The sequence below is a fragment of the Zootoca vivipara genome, chromosome 8 (assembly GCF_965207765.1).
Source record: "Zootoca vivipara chromosome 8, rZooViv2.hap1.1, whole genome shotgun sequence".
Lineage (NCBI taxonomy): Eukaryota > Metazoa > Chordata > Lepidosauria > Squamata > Lacertidae > Zootoca > Zootoca vivipara.
Genome location: NC_142591.1, coordinates 31,985,601 through 32,004,139, shown reverse-complemented (window position 1 = coordinate 32,004,139; position 18,539 = coordinate 31,985,601). Strand labels below are relative to the sequence as shown.

At 38.5% G+C, this 18,539-nt stretch overlaps 1 protein-coding gene across 4 annotated transcripts in view; it reads left to right on the top strand.

Annotated features, from left to right (window-relative positions):
* Nucleotides 1-18,539, top strand: part of ATP9B (ATPase phospholipid transporting 9B) — a 123,184-nt gene that overhangs the window by 51,564 nt on the left and 53,081 nt on the right. For all 4 annotated transcript variants that reach the window (XM_060277933.2, XM_060277931.2, XM_060277932.2 and 1 more), the window contains exons 9-11: nt 6,427-6,507; nt 8,170-8,245; nt 8,721-8,797. In XM_060277933.2, the coding sequence (XP_060133916.2) occupies nt 6,427-6,507; nt 8,170-8,245; nt 8,721-8,797 (234 nt within the window). The remainder of the gene's footprint in view (nt 1-6,426; nt 6,508-8,169; nt 8,246-8,720; nt 8,798-18,539) is intronic.

Below are 18,539 nucleotides of genomic sequence, written 5' to 3'. Positions count from 1 at the left end.
ACCAAAGTTCACGTGAGTCAAATATATTTAATAGTTACAGGTAGGTAGCTGTGTTCGTCTGACGTAGTCGAAACATAATAAAAAAAAAATTCCTTCCAGTAGCACCTTAGGGACCAACTAAGTTTGTCATTGGTATGAGCTTTTGTGTGCATGCACACTTAATATATTTAATAATGTATAACCCAGTGCTCACGCACACACACAAATTGTGATTGTATGATTCCCTGGTTAGCATGTAAGCAAATGAATGGCATTTTGCTGAGGATGGGCTGATTCAGTTTTACAGCAATTCTTGAATGCCACCTGCTGGGCTGCTTCTAAAATGGCTGAGGAGATACTTCATGTTTTCACCTCTGCTACAGTCCATACTCGCTGCAGTCATTGCAGCTTTGCCTGTTTAAGATCTAATCCTACTGCCACTTTCTCCTGCAGTCCACAGAACATAAAATATCCAGGCATTAGAGAAATCAGTAATTCTGTAAAAGTTTTTGCAAGGCATTTTTTAATCTTTCACCCTGTATGTAGGATTGATGAGAGACAGTAGCATTTGCTGCCTACAGTTTCCTAGCTTCATCCACTGAAGTAGCAAGCAAAAGTATAGATGTCAGAGAGCTTTTCAAGTATACACGTCCTCCTATATACAAGGTGCTCATCCAAATTAATCTTGTTTAATTCTGTGCCTCAACAACTCCAGTGACCTAGTCCTTAGGGAAGCACTTGACTAACCAATTCCAAATGCTTACTCATGATTCTGAGGACAGAGAGTTCCCCCACCCCTTAATGGAGAAGTGATCAAAATTAGGAAGTGGGTTTTCCAAGTCGGAAAGCTTAGCTTTCAGGAAATGTTTAACCCTCAGCAATAGGGTTTAATTTGGACTCAGGTACATTCTTAATGCCACTAACAAGGATTCAGCCCTGACCTCTGGGATAACATGTGAGGTTACTAATATAGAGAACATAAATTGTGTAAAAGTCAAGCTTTCATTGAATAAATGGTTTAAACAAGACTAGTTCTAAGTAGTCACGATTCACGTAAAAAAAAAAAAGGATACAGCTACATGTGCCCTAAAAGTACTGTATTGGGAAATTGCACTCCTTTTAATATTTAAGTAGTAGTTAAAGGAAAAGAAACAGAGCATGCATAGATGTAGACTAAGCAATATAGTCATGTAGTTAACATACACTGTCCATAACTGTCACTCATTTTGATTTCTGTAGTTATCCGATGTAAAGGATTGTATCTTGTGTTGTCATGGGCTGTCAGTTCCATCATCAATGTAGGACTGTAACCTTATCCACAGTGACACCCAGAATAAATAAACCGGTAAACCTTTAGAGCTTTCTTAAAGAACAGATGACACCACCAAAGATGATCAGTACAGATTTTGTTGTCTTCCAAAACCACTTAATGTGATCAGAGAATTAAAATTTCAACAAGTCATTTAATGATGGCTGAACTGTAAGAACTGTAACACCCAGGTTAGGTTTCTTGGTTTCATAGTCATATGTAGGATAGTGTCTTTCTGCACTGTGCATATTCTGGGATATTCTTCTCTGGCTTAAATGATCAAGGAAATTTATTAGCAGCAATGAGGTCACTGTAATTTTCAATAAATGGTGACTTGCTGATTTATATCAAAAGATCCATACAGCAGTAAACAATACCATTTACATTTAATTAGTTTTATTGAACCAGAGGCAATTTTATTTGTAATGAACTGCATGTTATGATTAAGGATGTATTTTAATGATCTTTAAGTAAGGTGAACAAATGTTGCCCTTGACCTAATAGAGGAGGTTTTTCTAAATTATTGATAACTCTAGAGTGATTTCTAAATTATTATTGTGAACTGTAGAGGAAAACATTGTCATTATTGTGCCATCATTTAGTTATTTCATGACTTATGCAAACAATTAGATCCATCCTTACAAAGCGCTTCCCTGCAAGTTAGATGGAGATGTTCAGCTAAACAACCTCTCTCTAATATTGTTTAAATATTTTATTTCCATGATACGATGTGTTGTAAGTCCCCTTACTTTTAACTTACATTTGGAAATTCAAATGTTCTTAATTTTCTCTTGTCTAAAAACATAAGTGACGGTGCAAGAGAATCAATAAGTTTAGAAACATTATTGTTTTAGTTTTAGTTTTAAAATAAATTGCATGGTGGCAGAGGTATAGAATCAACAACATTACTCTCTCATTGGACTATTTAAAATACAGTCTGTACTAATTTTGAAGTTTGTCATGGAGGCTTTGGGTATATCATTTTTTCATGATATATAAATAGCTCTTTCCTTGCTTTTGAGACCATTTAGATGTGATGGCTATGCTGTTTCAAGGAAAACAGCAAATGTTAAAGTGATGTAGTTTGTTCACAGCTTAACCATTTCTGCAAAGCATGAGAGTATGTAAAGTAAAAAAAAACTTTCGTGCTTGGCTCACTTCATTAATAGTTTTTATTGTATTACAAGTATGTGTGTGGTATTAGTTTTCTGCTGTACTGAGACTCTTATTTTTCTGTGCACAATAAAGCACATAATAGCCTGGATTATCTAAATTGTAGGTGATAACAGATTGAGAAGAACTGAATGATGAAGATATAGGACACCACATGTGTATTAGTTTCATATGAATTATTTCTCAAGAGGCTGATGAAAACTAACTTAGAAGAACAAAAATGCACTGAATGGAAGTTTGTGTGAAAGCTTACAATAAATGGTTGATGATTTAGCATAAAAACAGATGATTTGTAATGGAAGATGTTGAAATCTGATTTGCTCTCTTAAAATATGAATAAAATATATGAGTAAGCATAAATAATTCAGCAGAATGTGAAGAAGCAGCTATGGTTAGAGTTGCATTCTTTTAAAACTAAATGGAAACATCCTGATAAATTTACTTGTTGATTATGTTAGGTACTTTTGCTTGCTTTTCTTTAAAAATGTATATAGAGAACTATATTTAATAGTCATAATCACCTTTTAATCTAACATTTATGCCTGATAGAAAATATGTGTGTTTACCAGTGCTTAGTTTTTACTGCTGATACTTTTCAAATAACCACATGTACACCTGATCCAAACACCCCTGAGCATAGCTATGCTTTTTCAACTCACACAGCTAAAAGGATGATGGGGAGGCAGGACCCCCAACTACGAAAGGGGTGTTTGCATGCTCACAAACACAACATAAGGCTATGCACCTTACATTTCAATTGTTGCTCTTTGGATCAGCGTTCTTTTTTTTGATTATGAATATTAATCATGTGCAGTGGGGACTTCTATGCATTGAAACTGGTTCCTGTGTTCAAATTACTACTTGCCTGGAGCGAAGGATGCAGTCAGTGGCCATTTACTGTGGTGGACATACAGCCTCTTGGAAAGTGAAACATTCTCTATATTGTTTGCTTATGCAGTGAGGAGAAATTTGAACACATCATTTTATTAATAATAATAATAATAATAATAATAATAATAATAATTTTATTTATACCCCACCCTTCCCGGTTCAGAAACCTGGGCTCAGGGTGGCTAACAACAATTTTAAAACACCTAATTGTAATACAAAATAAAAGCAGCATAAAATACAGTATAAAAGCATGAATAACAATAAAATTCAAAATTCAAAAATCTATTTGGGGGAAATCCATCCAATAAACATTAGATAGTCACCAGGGCTAGCTGGCTAAATTAGTCCTATTTGGGCCAGCAAGGAGGTCAGGGGAGAATTAGCTGTGGGGTCCCAGAGCGGATAATCTTCATAAAAGGGGGGGGGGGGAGAAGGGAAATAAAAGATCAGGCTGAGTTCAAATTAAAGGCCAGGCAGAATAGCTCTGTCTTACAGGCCCGGAAGGAAGTTAAATCCTCTGGGGCATTACTCTCATGGGACAGAGCATTCCAGCAGGTCAGAGCCATCACTAAAAAGGCCCTGGCCCTGGTGGAGGATAGTCTGACTTCCTTAGGGCCTGGGACCTCTAAACTATGGTTATTCATGGAGCTTAAGGTCCTCTGCAGGGCATACCAGGAGAGGCAGTCCCATAAATACAAGGGCCCTAAGCCCTCGTATTTTATTGGTTTTTCAACAAAGTGAATACAAAACTATATTCCCCATACATATACCCCTTGCCCCTTCCTCCACATGAAACAAAGTGTTACAGGAAAACATGTCAGAGTTGTAGCTGTGATTCCAGTGGGCGCCATTGTATGTGATGTTAGTTGAATACATCAATCTGAGTAGATTGGTTTCTGGGTTAAAAAAAGGGGGGATATTTGGCAATAACAGACAGTAATGAAATATACTGATATACAAATTCACAACAGCATCTCCCACAAATAATTATAACATCAAAGTTCATAATATTTAGGGAAGCTTTTAATGTTTGATGGATCTCTGTATTTTAATGTTTGATGGATTTCTGTATTTTAGAATTTCTGTTTTGTTGGAAGCCGCCCAGAGTGGCTGGGGGAACCCGGCTAGATGGGCGGGGTATAAATAATAAATTATTATTATTATTATTATTATTATTATTATTATTATTATTATTATAAGAACTACTGTTCCTGAGATACACACCCCATTGTGGAAATGTTCAAGATCCCTAGATGACACTGAGGATATGTAACTGAATAACCACAGAAATTACAAAGGTTGATAAGATCACCATATGGCTAGGGAAAATTCCATAAACAACATCTGCACCAAGGGGAACCAGGAAGTGAGAAACTACTGTGAGCCAGTGGAACCTGAGTCTCATTTTGTAAACATTTTCTATTATGGGTACAGGTATGTATTATTATTATTATTATTATTATATTGTACAGGTATTCAAAACATATATATTGCTGTATAAATTCCTGCTTTCCTCAATAAAACAATGACTGGCAAGTATTTTGAAGAGGAAAAATATGCATATTGTATCTCTAGTGGCATTATATTTCTTGTACTTGAGTTAAGAAAGCAGAGGCAAGCTAGGCTATGTATATGCATCAGTTAGTATCTCCAGATTGTCATTTACCTTTTGATCTCCATCTGTGAAAATAAAAATGTTAAAAGGTTTGGTAGGGATTAAGGTCTAGGCATGTGCTGTTAAACACCTTTTAATATACTTTTATCTGTGAGCAATTAATTAAGTATTGGTTTTACCACAAGAAAAAATAAATGCCCAACCAATAATCATTTCCTTGTGCATAATTTGAAGTAACGTCTAGTGCACAGAGAGGGAAAATTTGGTGCTATAAATTGTAATGTTGTCGTATGCTGCTTGTGCACATGTGCAGTGAGATGGAGAGGAAAGAGAGCAGCAGGGCAGTACTGATCCCTATAAGATACTTATGGGGAAGAATATTGAATTGTCACTAACTGTGTCCTTCAACTGATATGATTCTCTTTGAGGCAGTGAATACATCCATTAGCGGAAGTGGGATTCTCTGTCTGCAGCGCTGCAATCTCTGAAGGCTTGAGGGACCCTTTGTTGTAGTCTCCCTGTTCCACTGACATATGCCTCTTCAAAAGCCCTTCCATCTCCTGAGAGACACCATTGGATATAACCAATTACATACATAATTTTATTTGTATGCCGCCTTTCCACAGTTCAAACCATGCTCAAGGTGGCTTACGGCATGAAAAAAATACATAGCTACAACATAACAAATGTAGCCATAAACCAGGCTTCCTCAACCTTGGCCCTCCATATGTTTTTGGCCTACAACTCCCATGATCCCTAGCTAGCAGGACCAATGATCAGGGATGATGGGAATTGTAGTCTCAAAGCATCTGGAGGGCCAAGGTTGAGGAAGCGTGCCATAAACAATACATTAAACATCAAAAAATACAAAGACATACTGATCAATTTACACATAAATCACAACAAAATATAAAATAAATATACAAAAAACCCAACAACTCTCCAACATCCCCAACAATACCCAAGTCCCAATACCTAATTCAGGGGTCCCCAAACTACGGCCCCCGGGCCGGATGTGGCCCAATCGGCCTCCCAATCCGGCCCGCGACGACCCCCGCTGCCCACTGCCGCCGCCCGCTCTTACGGCGCGCGGCGCGGCGTCGATCTTAAAAATCGGCAAAAAAACGCCGAAAATCCTTTGTGCGCATGCGTATGGGCCTCTCCCGACCCAGAAGAGGTCATGTCCGATGCACTTCCGGGTCGGGGGAGGCCCATACGCATGTGCACAAGCGATTTTCGGCGATTTTTCCCCGCCCGTGTGCGTGTGCGCATGCGCACGGCCGCGCACTCCCCCGCCCTCCGGCCCGCTGCGCGCGCACTCCCCTGCCCTCCGGCCCGCCGCGCGGTCGGCGCGGCGGGCACCGGCCCACTGCGCGGTAAGTCTGGGGACCCCTGACCTAATTGCTGAAGGTATTCATGGCATTTTGTTACATGGATATTTCAAAATTATCTGTTCTAGGATCTTTTTTCAATCAATGCATATGTTTATGCTCAGAAGCCACAAATGGATATTCACAGCTTCGAAGGTACCTTTACACGGGTAAGTAATGATTATTACTATATCACTTTGTCCCAAGTATGTAATATAGTAAAAGAAAATGATATTTAATGCAAGTTAGCTCTGAAATTCTCGAATTGTATTTCACTAAGTGTTTTCAAGAAAGAGAATGACCAGTTAAGGTGCTATTATACACTTCTCAGAAGGGATTTAGCAACCATAGAGATGAGGATTATGCAATGTACCACCTAGAAATCAATACAGGTGACGTTTGCAAGTCCAGAGTTGTTTAGAACTTTATATGTAAGCAAAAAGATCTTAAAATTGGCTCGGTGACTAATAGGCAGTCTGCTAAGGGGGCTCTTAGGCACTGCTAAGATATCTTAGCAGTGATGTGATATGGATCCAGTGAAGAAAACCACTCATCACAGCATTCTCCAAATTCGGGTCTAAACATGAGTTCACAGTGGCCAAGCTATTTCTGTCCAGGAAAGGGAACAATTACTGAATTTATATCCTGCCCTTCCTACCAAAGGAGCCCAGGACAGGAAGTTTACATACCATCCAAAGCTGCTGATAGGCACCCTTTACTGCAGAGGTCGCCTGGTCCTCCATTGACAAAGATGGCTCCAAAAGCACTCCTAAAGGTCCTCAAGGGACGCGGGTGGCACTGCGGCCTAAACCACTGAGCCTTTTAGGCTTGCCGATCGGAAGGTCAGCAGTTCAAATCTGCGCAACAGGGTGAGCTCCCGTTACTCTGTGCCAGCTTCTGCCAACCTAGTAGTTGGAAAGCATACCAGTGCAAGTAGATAAATAGGTACCGCTGTGGCGGGAAGGTAAACACTCTTTCTGTGCGCGCTGGCACTCGTCACAGTTCTCCATGAGCCACAAGCGGTTTAGTCATGCTGGCCACACAACCCGGGAAGCTGTCTGTGGACAAACGCCGGCTCCCTTGGCCTGAAGCGAGATGAGCGCTGCACCCCATAGTTGCCTTTGATTGGACTTAACTGTCCAGGGGTCCTTTACCTTTACTTTACCCTAAACTGCAGACTAATGTCCCATTACCTCTGTGTCATTCTGGGACTTTGGCCCAAGTGAGCATGGTGCTGTGGCTCCAGGCTCTATTTTGAATTTTTCGCAATTCATACATGTATTGGTTTTGTGTATTTGCTGAGCGGAGTTGCAGGTAATGGGACAGGTAATCCATGGGTGGAGATGAGAGAAGACTGAAGGAGGAGCTTTTTGTTGAGCATTATTCCCATTGCTCTCTGCCCTCCATGCAAGTGGTGGGGTTTTCTGCCACCATGGGCCCCCTTTTAGTGAGGGGAATATATAATGCTTCATTCAAACCCCTCTCTGCCAACAGATGTGGTGGTTTGGATTGCTCTGTCCATCCCAGTGAAATTCACTTGATTCACATCAGTGAGACCAAATTGTTTTCAGTTAACCACTTAAATTAATTAAATTCTAGATGCAATATGTAATTCTAAACAATTTTGTATAGAAAAAAATATTTATTATAATTTTCTCACAATTTTGTCTGATGTTTATTACCATATAAAAATCCTAACGATCTTTAAATGCTAGTCCATTATGAATGTGTGTGTATACAATATTGTTAGGGGCAATATTTCCCCATACATGCATGTAAGTATGATTATACTTTTGAAAAATAGTTTTACAAGTTGGCTTTGTTTTTAACAGGAAGACAGTGACCCAACAGTTCATGAAAGCCTAAGCATAGAAAATACATTATGGGCAAGCACAGTTGTTGCCTCAGGTAAACAATACATGCTTTATTGATGTGGAGAGAGAGAGTGGGAGAGACAACTGGAAAGCAGGGGAAAATACGCATTTAGACTTTATGCTATTTCAAATATGAAATTATGTGTGTGGTGACCTGGAATGCAATGCTCGCGTAAGTGGGGTGGGCACTGTATAGCCTAGTGGAGAGTTCAAAAATTCTTACCTGTAGTCATTCCATACTATTAACTACTCTCAAATAGCTGTTACGTTAGATACACAAGGATTCTCAAATATCCAAACAGGCGTGGGGAGAGAGTTTACATAGACAGATAAAATATGTGAACAAACCCACAATATTTTATTGTAGTAGCTTTCTACATCAACAATACTCAGAGGAAAGTTTGTATTTTATGATAGCTGGATGAATAATTATATTACCATTTCTTAACATTCCCCCCCAAATGATAAAGTTTTCCTATAAACGGTTTTCTTTGTTTTATTTATTGCAGGAACAGTAATTGGTGTTGTTATTTATACTGGAAAAGAGACTCGAAGTGTAATCAACACCTCCAATCCAAAGAATAAGGTAAGCTGGTTTGATTAGAAAGAGTGCTGGACTAAAACCTTTAAAATTCTGAACACCGTCCTTTACCTTTCCTATGTATTTGTTTTTCATGCTAAAGAGAGGATTAGATTCATATATTATGATTCTCCACCAATTCAGCCAGTGCAACTGATTACTTGTCCTAAATTTTGCTTATTGTATTTATTTCTATTGAAAATAGTTTCCCATCTGTGATTTACAGTACTGTACTAGATTAGCTTTTCCATCAGTGGAACATGCTTCCATTTCTTCATTTGGTCAGCATTTCATTGGTCAGTTTTTAAATTACTTCTGTTACTCATAATTATTTTCAGCAGTGCATAAAGGTGGCATGCTTAAAACCTGGGGAATATATATCATTATGTGTGTGTTGAAAATTCAGATAAAGGGTGATCTCCAACTAAGACTTACTCAGTGTAGAGTCACTGAAATTAATGGTATTAACTTCATTGGCTTCAACGGGTCTGCGTTGAGTGTGACTAACATTGGATTTCACCCAAAGAGTATTCAGTTATGGCCTTTATTGCAGTGTTTCTCAAGTTGGAGTGGGTCTCTTAAGGGCAACATAGGACATCACGAGTCAATGACTTACTAGCGTAAAATAAACAAGCCTTGCAGGTCTCAGTTGAGATGTGGACCCAGTAGAAGTAGTGAGGAGAGGTGTAAGGCCCAATCAGTGGGGAAGAAGCATTGCTGAGGTTATAAGATGCTGTTCAGTTATGATTAGTGTGGCGCTTAATTTTTTTGAGGTTGGCTTTTGTGTTTGAAAAATGTTGTTTTGGGGAAACATTTAGAGCATCTGTGAAATACACCTGCTCGTAGAGCGAGTTTTCTCAGTCTGCTAATGCTACATTAGCTCCCTCCTGCCCATTTTTTTTAATTGAGAAGATTTCTTTCTGTATTCAGCTCATCAATGATTACACAGGTTTTGGTATTCTAGATAGTGGTATTTTGTCAGGTCTAGGCCTTTGGGGGATAATAAATTTTCAGTGCTAAGCCCACGACTAGAATCTAATCCTATTTCAGTCTGGTTAATAGCTTGTGTTTAGCACTGAAACTGACTTGCTCTCCCTGGTAGACCTAAGTGAGTGCAAACTGTTGTTTCCTTCTAGAACTCTTAGCTCTTTAATACCATTCTTTTTTCTGGTGTCCCAGACCCTACTAATTTTGGTGGTAATAAAAGAAGGATAAAAAGTTAAAGCAGTGGTGGGCTAGGAGGTACAAATTGCCCCTTACTCGATTATCAGATCAGTAACCTTGTTTAGCTCATCTGCTGAAGGGGGGGGAGCAGTTTTGGTTGCACTTGTGGCCACATCCACTGCTGGCATGCAGTCTCCAGAGGATTGCCCAAGGGTGAATACATCTCTCAGGCCAAAATATGTCATCCATCCCTATATTAAAGTCCTAAATGTCTTGGAGCCAGGGTACCGAAAATACCACCTTATACTGCACCAACCTGCCTGTCTGTTAAGATCAAGCTTTTCAGATTCATTAATTCATTCATAATTAATTAATTAATTGATTGATTGATTAATTAATTTTGTATCCTGCCTGATTGGAGGAGGGAAATTACAGTCAAAACTATGCAGATAGCTGCTAATCCCAGGTAATAATCTTTCTAAGGACCATTAAAAAGACATTTCAGCTATCATGAGCTGAAACTTGAGATTGCCTTTTATAAATTGAACCTTTATTTTGTAGGAAGATAGTTATATCAAAAGAAGGAAGGGGAATGAAGGGGAACAAAACCCTTGGTCTTAAAAAATCAATTGTGACAGGTTGCCATTTTCATGCCATTCATAATAATAAGTTACTTAAGAGTCAGAACATAAAGAAGGAAATGATAATACAAATTGCCTAGGGTAGTTATTGCAATCCCTTGAGTGTATTGATTTGTGTTTCTAATAAAAAGATGCTTTTAAATGTGTCATTGACAAAAAGACAGGTGATATGTGCCATTATGTGAATTAGAATGCCCTATTATTATTTTAATCTGTGTAACTGCATTTTAAAATAGCACAAAACACAATCAGCACATCTATGGTGTGCACAATTATTTTCCCTCTGATGCATTGAAGTGAAATTAAAACTTCTTCCAGAAACAATATATTATAGGTCAAAAGTAATTCATTTTTCAAGTCTTCTCACACATTGAAGTGGATAAACAATAGGGTAATCTATAACCAAAAGGCATTATCTGTTATACCATGCAATTTTATCAATAGCTGACTCTTTGGGATCTGTAACATTCTGCACTAAATCCTTATTTATAATTGTGCTTCCATAAAAGAAATCTGCACGGTAAAGAGAATAAGGAAGCTAGGGTCGTATGGGTTAAAAAGGGTTGTTGCTTTGTAATTTAACAGCTATTCTAAAAATAATTTTCAAGTGTTGCTACAGAATGCCATCAAGAAAGGATTAAATGGAACAAACAAACAAGTAAATTAGTAGCACATAGACAAGTTGGGATACAGCTTTTAGGATTATGACAACACACGCCCCGCCTTCATTTACATAATCAGCATACTTTGATATTACATCTGCTAACAATTAAAAGTTGTGTTTCTTCAGCTGAAATGTGAACATAAATAAACTTATAATTTCAGGCAGCAGTAAAGAGGCAAAATGTTAAATGCTGAAAAAACAATCATAATTAGAACAGCTGGGATGCATCATAGTTTTAGGGGAAAAGTTTAAACCAGTTCTTAAACATGTATGGTTTTCTCATTCAGCATAGGAAAAAAAACCAGGTAACATCAAGCTTTCACTGGGTATGTATATATAAAATGTATAAAGTAGTATAATTATTTAATTCATTCTCACTTCATTCCTGCAGTTCCTTATTAGTGTGGAAACTCCACCATCCAGGTAGACTTCTTTCATTTCCTGTTTTCTTCTTTCACTTTGATTGAAGAGAGAGAAATGATGTCCCCAAATGAGAATGCACAAGAAATTGTCCCTCTTGTGACGCTGGGACTGGACTCCCCATCTTCAGGATGATGAGGCCAGGGATTTGGCAAAACAACAACAACACAGGGATGTACATACTAAATGAGAAGCAAGAGGAGCCCAATTGTGCTGCTACCTCTCCAGCCTAAGGAGGTCACATTGGCCTGCTCTGCCCTAGTGGATCCATAGGGAGGAATTCAAAGTCACACTACATTAAATATTTTGATCAGCACAAGCTATTCAGTTTGCCAGATGGAACTATTCTCCTTCTCCTTCCCCTGTGTACTTGGTGCTGTACCTCCTATCTAAGGCTAAAACAGCATTTAGGTTCTGTGCTACAACTCTCTTCTCCCATGCCTCAGTTATGGAGTATTCAGCCTGAGTTCTGCACGGAGCTGTCCAGGATGCTGTAGAGTCTTGCCTGACCTCCATACAGCTGAAGGCATCACTCATAGAAAAATAATCGGTAAAACAGAGATTATTGGTGTGCATAGTATATCTCAGTTACTGTTCAATATAACCACTATTTGTTACATGCAATATTGAAGATTATGGAATTGAGCTAGTTAGTATCTTACAAAATTTTTAGGTCCTTACCTAGTGATACTTCTGCAAGCTCTCTGCTCATGGGAGAGCTGCTGATGGTGAGGAGGTAACAGTAGAAAATTGTCTTGTGCATGCAGAATTCGGTGGGGAAGATGTAATTCATGTTTTAATCAGTTCCTTAGTAAATTCTGAAAACTCAACGAAGGTATTCATAGGTGTCGTTGAAAATGAATGATTCTGTCTCTCCTGGTAGTTATTATGAGTTTTATCTTAAGGCACAGAGATTTACATCTGAGACTATTGTCAGATGTTTGTTTAGCAGTTTTCATTGAATAAGAAAATCATAGAATTGTAGAGTTGAAGGGACCATGAGGGTCATCTAGTCTATCCCCCTGCATTGTAGGAATCTTTTGCCCAACGTGTGGCTCAAACCCATGGCCCTGGTATGATGAGTCTCATGATGTACTGAGTTATCTCAGCTCTGATTTGCTTCATCAAGGAGGAATAGTATATGAAATTAGAATTAGTGTTCAGTGGAATTCATTTACCTCTTTTATATCTAAGTTATTTCTTTTGCCAAATTTTGGAGTGATGAGTTGATATTCTTATTTTCATTATTATATATCTTATCTTTGTAAGCAGAAGTGTGCTTTAGAAGTGCTGATCAAGAGAATAAATTTTGGGGAAGCGAGTTGCAGTTTCCTGTTACAAATTATTGGTAAAGTTTTAGGATCTGTTAATAACCAAATTCAGAAATTGAATGTTGCCAGTTTAAGTTTGCAATATAAATTGGAATTGCTTCAGAAAATGGTACCCAAACTGACAACACGTTTGAAGAATTGTTCCATAGATGTTCCTTTTCAGCCCTGTTTACCTAGTCCTCCAAAATATTTCTAGGCTGTTGCATGTGTATGGAAAAAGTTAACTCTAGAAAGCTGTGTTTAATAGTTGATTAATCATGCAGGATTTATATTCTCCTTATACTTCCTGTAGCTTCCTGTAGCTTCCCCTAAGTGTTCATTCTTGAGTCCTATAAGTTTGACTAATCCTAAAACAGTACCAGTAGCGTTGGAATAAGTAGTATGCACCTATATTTTTCTAAACCCATATAGCCAGGTAACAGGGGCCAGAAATGTCTTTTATTATTATCGTGGTATGAATTGTGACTGTAGTGAGTTATTCTGAATCTGTGTCCCCTAATCACAGGGCAGAGCTTATTTAAAATGTCTATGTTAATGGTGTGGAAAATCCAAGAAAAATTTCCATAGCACGTTTCAAGTGTAGAACCATCTAAATAAATAATGATTTCATATATAAGTATGCCGTCGCTCAATTCTGTACTCATACCTGTGTAAACAAGAAGTGTATGGATATCTTATAATTTAGAAAAGGATTTATTTTGTTTTCGTATTTTAATCACCCAGGCAACAATTTTTCTTAACTTTAAGTCAATGCTTCGTGATTTATTGCACCAATTATAAAAATTGTTTTGTAGCCTAAGGATGTAGACATTGTCGGGAAAATGCAAGGCAAAGAGGAGAATTTTCTAATGAATCCATTTAATATGCTTTTAATTCAAATGATATGAACATAAGTTTTTGCAAGGTTTTAGTATCAGTCTAAAATGATATATTTGGTTTTAAATTTTAGATTAATGTAGATATGGCAACATCAGCATTATTATAGGGTGATGGCTGTGTGCATAATATCTCATTTGTAGTCTAATCAGCTTATTATGGGGCGTTATTCCAGTCTTTAAAATGGCATTGAATTGTGCTCTTCATAATGCATGAATCAGTAATCAATCCTATTTGGATAGATATTTCTTAAAACTTAGTTCATTGGGTAAGATTGGAAACTGCCACAGCTAAAGGTCATATATAGCTGTTAATTAGCCTAAAGGGAAATTAACTGAATAAGGTTGCCTCAGTCAAACAATTCTTCAGCTGCAAGTCCTGTTTATTTCCCTGTGACATGTGCAGACACAGAGCTTTGATAATTGGGCTGTATGAAACATACAACCCAAAGTTTGTGTTTTGACTAGCATTTAGGCACATTCTTCTTCATGTAAAATGAATTGTTAATTCACAATTCTTGTCTGCTTAAACTTTGTAATAGTAGATCAAGAATATATTTGAGCTGGAAATATGTTCCTTAGTTTTGTAGATTACACCACACAAGAGATACTTTAAAAATACTCATTTATGCTTCCTCTTCAACTTTCGCACTTTCTCTTGCGTATATTAAATGCTGTCATTTTATAAAGGCTACCTTGACATTCTGTCAGCTCCCGCAGTATGCAAGAGCCAGCTAACATTAACATTTTATTTTACGGATGTGGACACATGGTGTAGTTTCAGTTTCTGAAGTGATTAAGGTAACTAGGATAGATATGTTTTAAAAAGTATAAGTAATGAATAAATTCCATGTCTGTAGCAGCTTTTGTGTGAGCCAGGGATTCCCACACAGTGGGGTTGCTGTTGCCAGCCATTATGTCTCGTTTGCAGACCTAATAAAGCAACATAAAACATAATATTGAGATTGTGCTTTGACAAATACATGGCTTAACATAGCTATTCTGGGAAGTGTTGTGTAAGCAAGAAAAGTCTTGCAATATTTGCTGGAAACTGAGGATCACCAGCACATGTCTAATTTCAGGAGGAAGAATACCAGGTACTACTTTGTTTAATACCCTACTCCATAAAACTTCAGATCAGACCTCAGCAATGTGCAGTGCACATTACTTCAGATGACCTGAGTAATATTTCTGCATGATGTTCTCCAGGTGTTGGACATCAGTCTCAGCCAGCAAGACCAATGGTTGGAGATTATTTATTTATTACATTTCTAGACTGCCCTTCATTCAAGGATCGCAGGAACAAAATACAAGTATACACCACACAAAAATACATAACACAATAACAAACAAAAACAATACCCTCCCACATAGCTTAAAAGGCCACAGATTGTTTAATTAGCCAAAGGCCTAGAAGAAGAGGAGTTTTTTTTGCTTGGCACGAAAAGATATGAAACAAGGGTGCCAGGCCAACTTTCCAGGGGAGAGAATTCCACAAGCAGGGAGCCACTGCAGAAAAGGCCCATTCTCATGTTGCCACCCTCTGGATGTCTCAAGGGGAAGGCACAGAAAGAAGAGCCTCAGGTGATCTGAGGGTCTGGATTGGCTCGTATGCGGTGAGATGGTCCTTGAGGTATTGTGGTCCTGACCCATTGAAAGCTTAATAGGTCAAAACCAGCACTTTGAATTGGCCTCAGAAACGTAATTGGCAGCCAGTGCAGTTGGGTCAGGGTTGGTTGCTGAATTCTGCATCAGCTGAAGTTTGTGAACCGCCTTCATAGCCAGCCCCATGTAGAAAGCATTGCAGTAATCTAACCTACAGGTTACCAGAGCATAGATGACAGTTGTTGGGCTTTCCCTGTCCAGATAGAGGCACAGCTGATCCACCAGCCAAAGCTGATGGAAGGCACTCCGCGCCACTGAGACCACCTGAGCCTTAGGTGACAGCAATGGATCCAGAAGTACCCCCAAGCTGCATACCCACTCTTTCAGAAGGAGTGTTACCACAAACAGAGCAACCTCCCATCCAGCCAGTCTGGGGGGCCTCCAATTATCAGGGCCCCAGTCCTAATCAGGTTTGCAAGTAGTAGTTTCAAGAATATTTTTGACATTTGGTGTTGCAGCTCATCCCTTGGGAACCAATTACCAGCTGAAATCAGCTGTGTGTGTCATGTTTAGGTACCTATTGAATATGTTTTTAAGAGAGCATTCCTTGAGTCTCACATACCTACCTACCTACCTACCTACCTACCTACCTACATACGTGTGTGTGTGTGTGTGTGTGTGTGTGTGTGTTGTAGGAATTATTTTATTGATTTTACAGGTTGTAGAAATGGTTTTAATTCTTTTTAAAATCTGTATTTTAATTTTATCTTCATTTTATAATAATAAACATCCGGAAGGCACCACATTGGTTACTCTTGATCTACTTTAATTAGAAGAAAATGAGTTTGCATGCACATGTGCACTCTGCAAGTTCAAGCTGAAATAAAATATTGTATTTGAAGATGAGTTGCTATGTTGCCCCCCGAAAGCAAAATCCTATAATAATTGTTATAAAAGTATTGTAAAGAATCAATAAGAAGTAAGCTTTATACGTTTAATAGTATAATCATTTGGCTGCCATGAGAGCTATTGTTGCACTGACAGGAAGATGAAAAAGATAATGTGCTACAAAGTATTGCAGGGGTTTAAAATAGTCTTTTAAAATATATTCATTTAAATTCCAGTCACTATCACCCCATTTTCCTATCATTGTCATACTTATTTTGAAAGTAATCCAAAGAAATTCAGAATGTCTGAATCTGTAAAATACATCTGATGACTAAAAAACTAGTTTCAGATTGCATATTGTACAGCTAATTTTAGTGACAGAAACTTTATTTAGTAACTTTTAAATAAAGGATAAATTACTGCTTAAACCTTAAAGAGAAATGCAACACCTTCTTAAAAATAGTTTCTGTGTGTTCTTATAAATCAATTAGGAAGGGGGAGGCTTTTGGTGAGGGCAAGTACTTTTATCAATGGTCATAATGAGGAGCAGAGCAAGTCCCAAGGAGCAATCCATGCTTAATTTTCCTATCAACAGCAGGAGTAAGATCCCCCCCCCTAACTCCTATTAATGTGAAGGGAAACGATGCCCCAGGTTAGAATTGCAGGGGAGAGGTGGCACACCTGGACTGGCTGGGCTGACAAAGCCATAGTAACATCTCTGGCCAGCAGTGGTGCTGCAGCACAGTTGAAATTAAGCTAGAACAGGGATAGCCAATGTGATGCCCCCCCCCCCGCCAGATAACTACAATTCCCCTATCTGGGAATGATGGGAGTTGTAGTCCAAAACATCTGGACTTTTCATCCTCCCCTTGCTCCAGCTGTGTGAGGTGTTGGCACCAGAAAGATGAATCATTCATAAGTAGGCTGCCTGACACATGTTGAAATCTCCAATGGACACTTAAGTGACCCTTAATGTTGTTTTGTATAACACATAACAAATAGAATTTTTTTCCCTTCCAGCAGCACCTTAGAGACCAACTAAGTTTGTCATTGGTATGAGCTTTCGTGTGCATGCACACTTTTTCAGATGTTACTCACGTTGGATAGTTTTGAAGAATGGCTGAGGGTTTTCCTGACTCAATCTACCTTTCTGTAAGCATGTTACAGGGTATCTGAAGAAGTGTGCATGCACACGAAAGCTCATACCAATGACAAACTTAGTTGTTCTCTAAGGTGCTGCTGGAAGGGGAAAAATTATTTTGTTTTGACTACGTCAGACCAACATGGCTACCTACCTGTAAACATAACAAATAGGAGAGTTATGGATTCAAACTGTTCCACATGGCATGGACTATATGATGATTCAATTTTTTGGATACTGTTTTTCTCCCCCAACTTAGTAAATGCTTTATAATGTCAAAATGTGACAAATTGCCTTTTGCATGGGGGGGGGGGGTAGCGGCTGAAACTAGCCCATTGCTTTTTTTTAATGAATCACTATTAATCAATGTCTCAAAAAAACCCATCTGAAACTTGATGAGAGGCCTTTTGGTGTTTTTATTTTTGAGAATGCAGAGCATGATCAGTTGCTCTGTGGGATAATTTTCAGTTTTCAACTCCTGAGCACATATGCAAGGTGTATATGGGATGTCTATGGGCAAACTTATGTGTCTAAATGGGAGTAGGGGTAGGAATGGAGGGTAGGAATGGTCTCTACCCACTATTGAAGACTGCCTTGCAAAGGCTTGCCCTTAAACATGGAGTAGAAATACAGCTGGTACCTCTAGTTACAAACTTAATTCATTCCGGAGGTCCGTTCTTAACCTGAAACTGTTCTTAACTAGAGGCTTGCTTTCGCTAATGGGGCCTCTTGCTGCCACTATGCCGCTGGCACAAGATTTCCGTTCTCATCCTGGGGCAAAGTTCTCAACTCAAGGTAACTCTTCCAGGTTAGTGGAGTTTGTAACTTGAAGTGTTTGTAACCTAAGGCGTTTGTAACTCGAGGTACCACTGTAAGCAAAATTATAAAAATGAAACATGCTTTCAGAAAGGTAGATAGAGTCAGGGAACCACAGCTATTCTTCAAAACTATCCAAGGTGAGGAACATCCATGCATCCTTCTGCTATTGGGGAATATCCTCAGCAACAGAGCACAGTGCT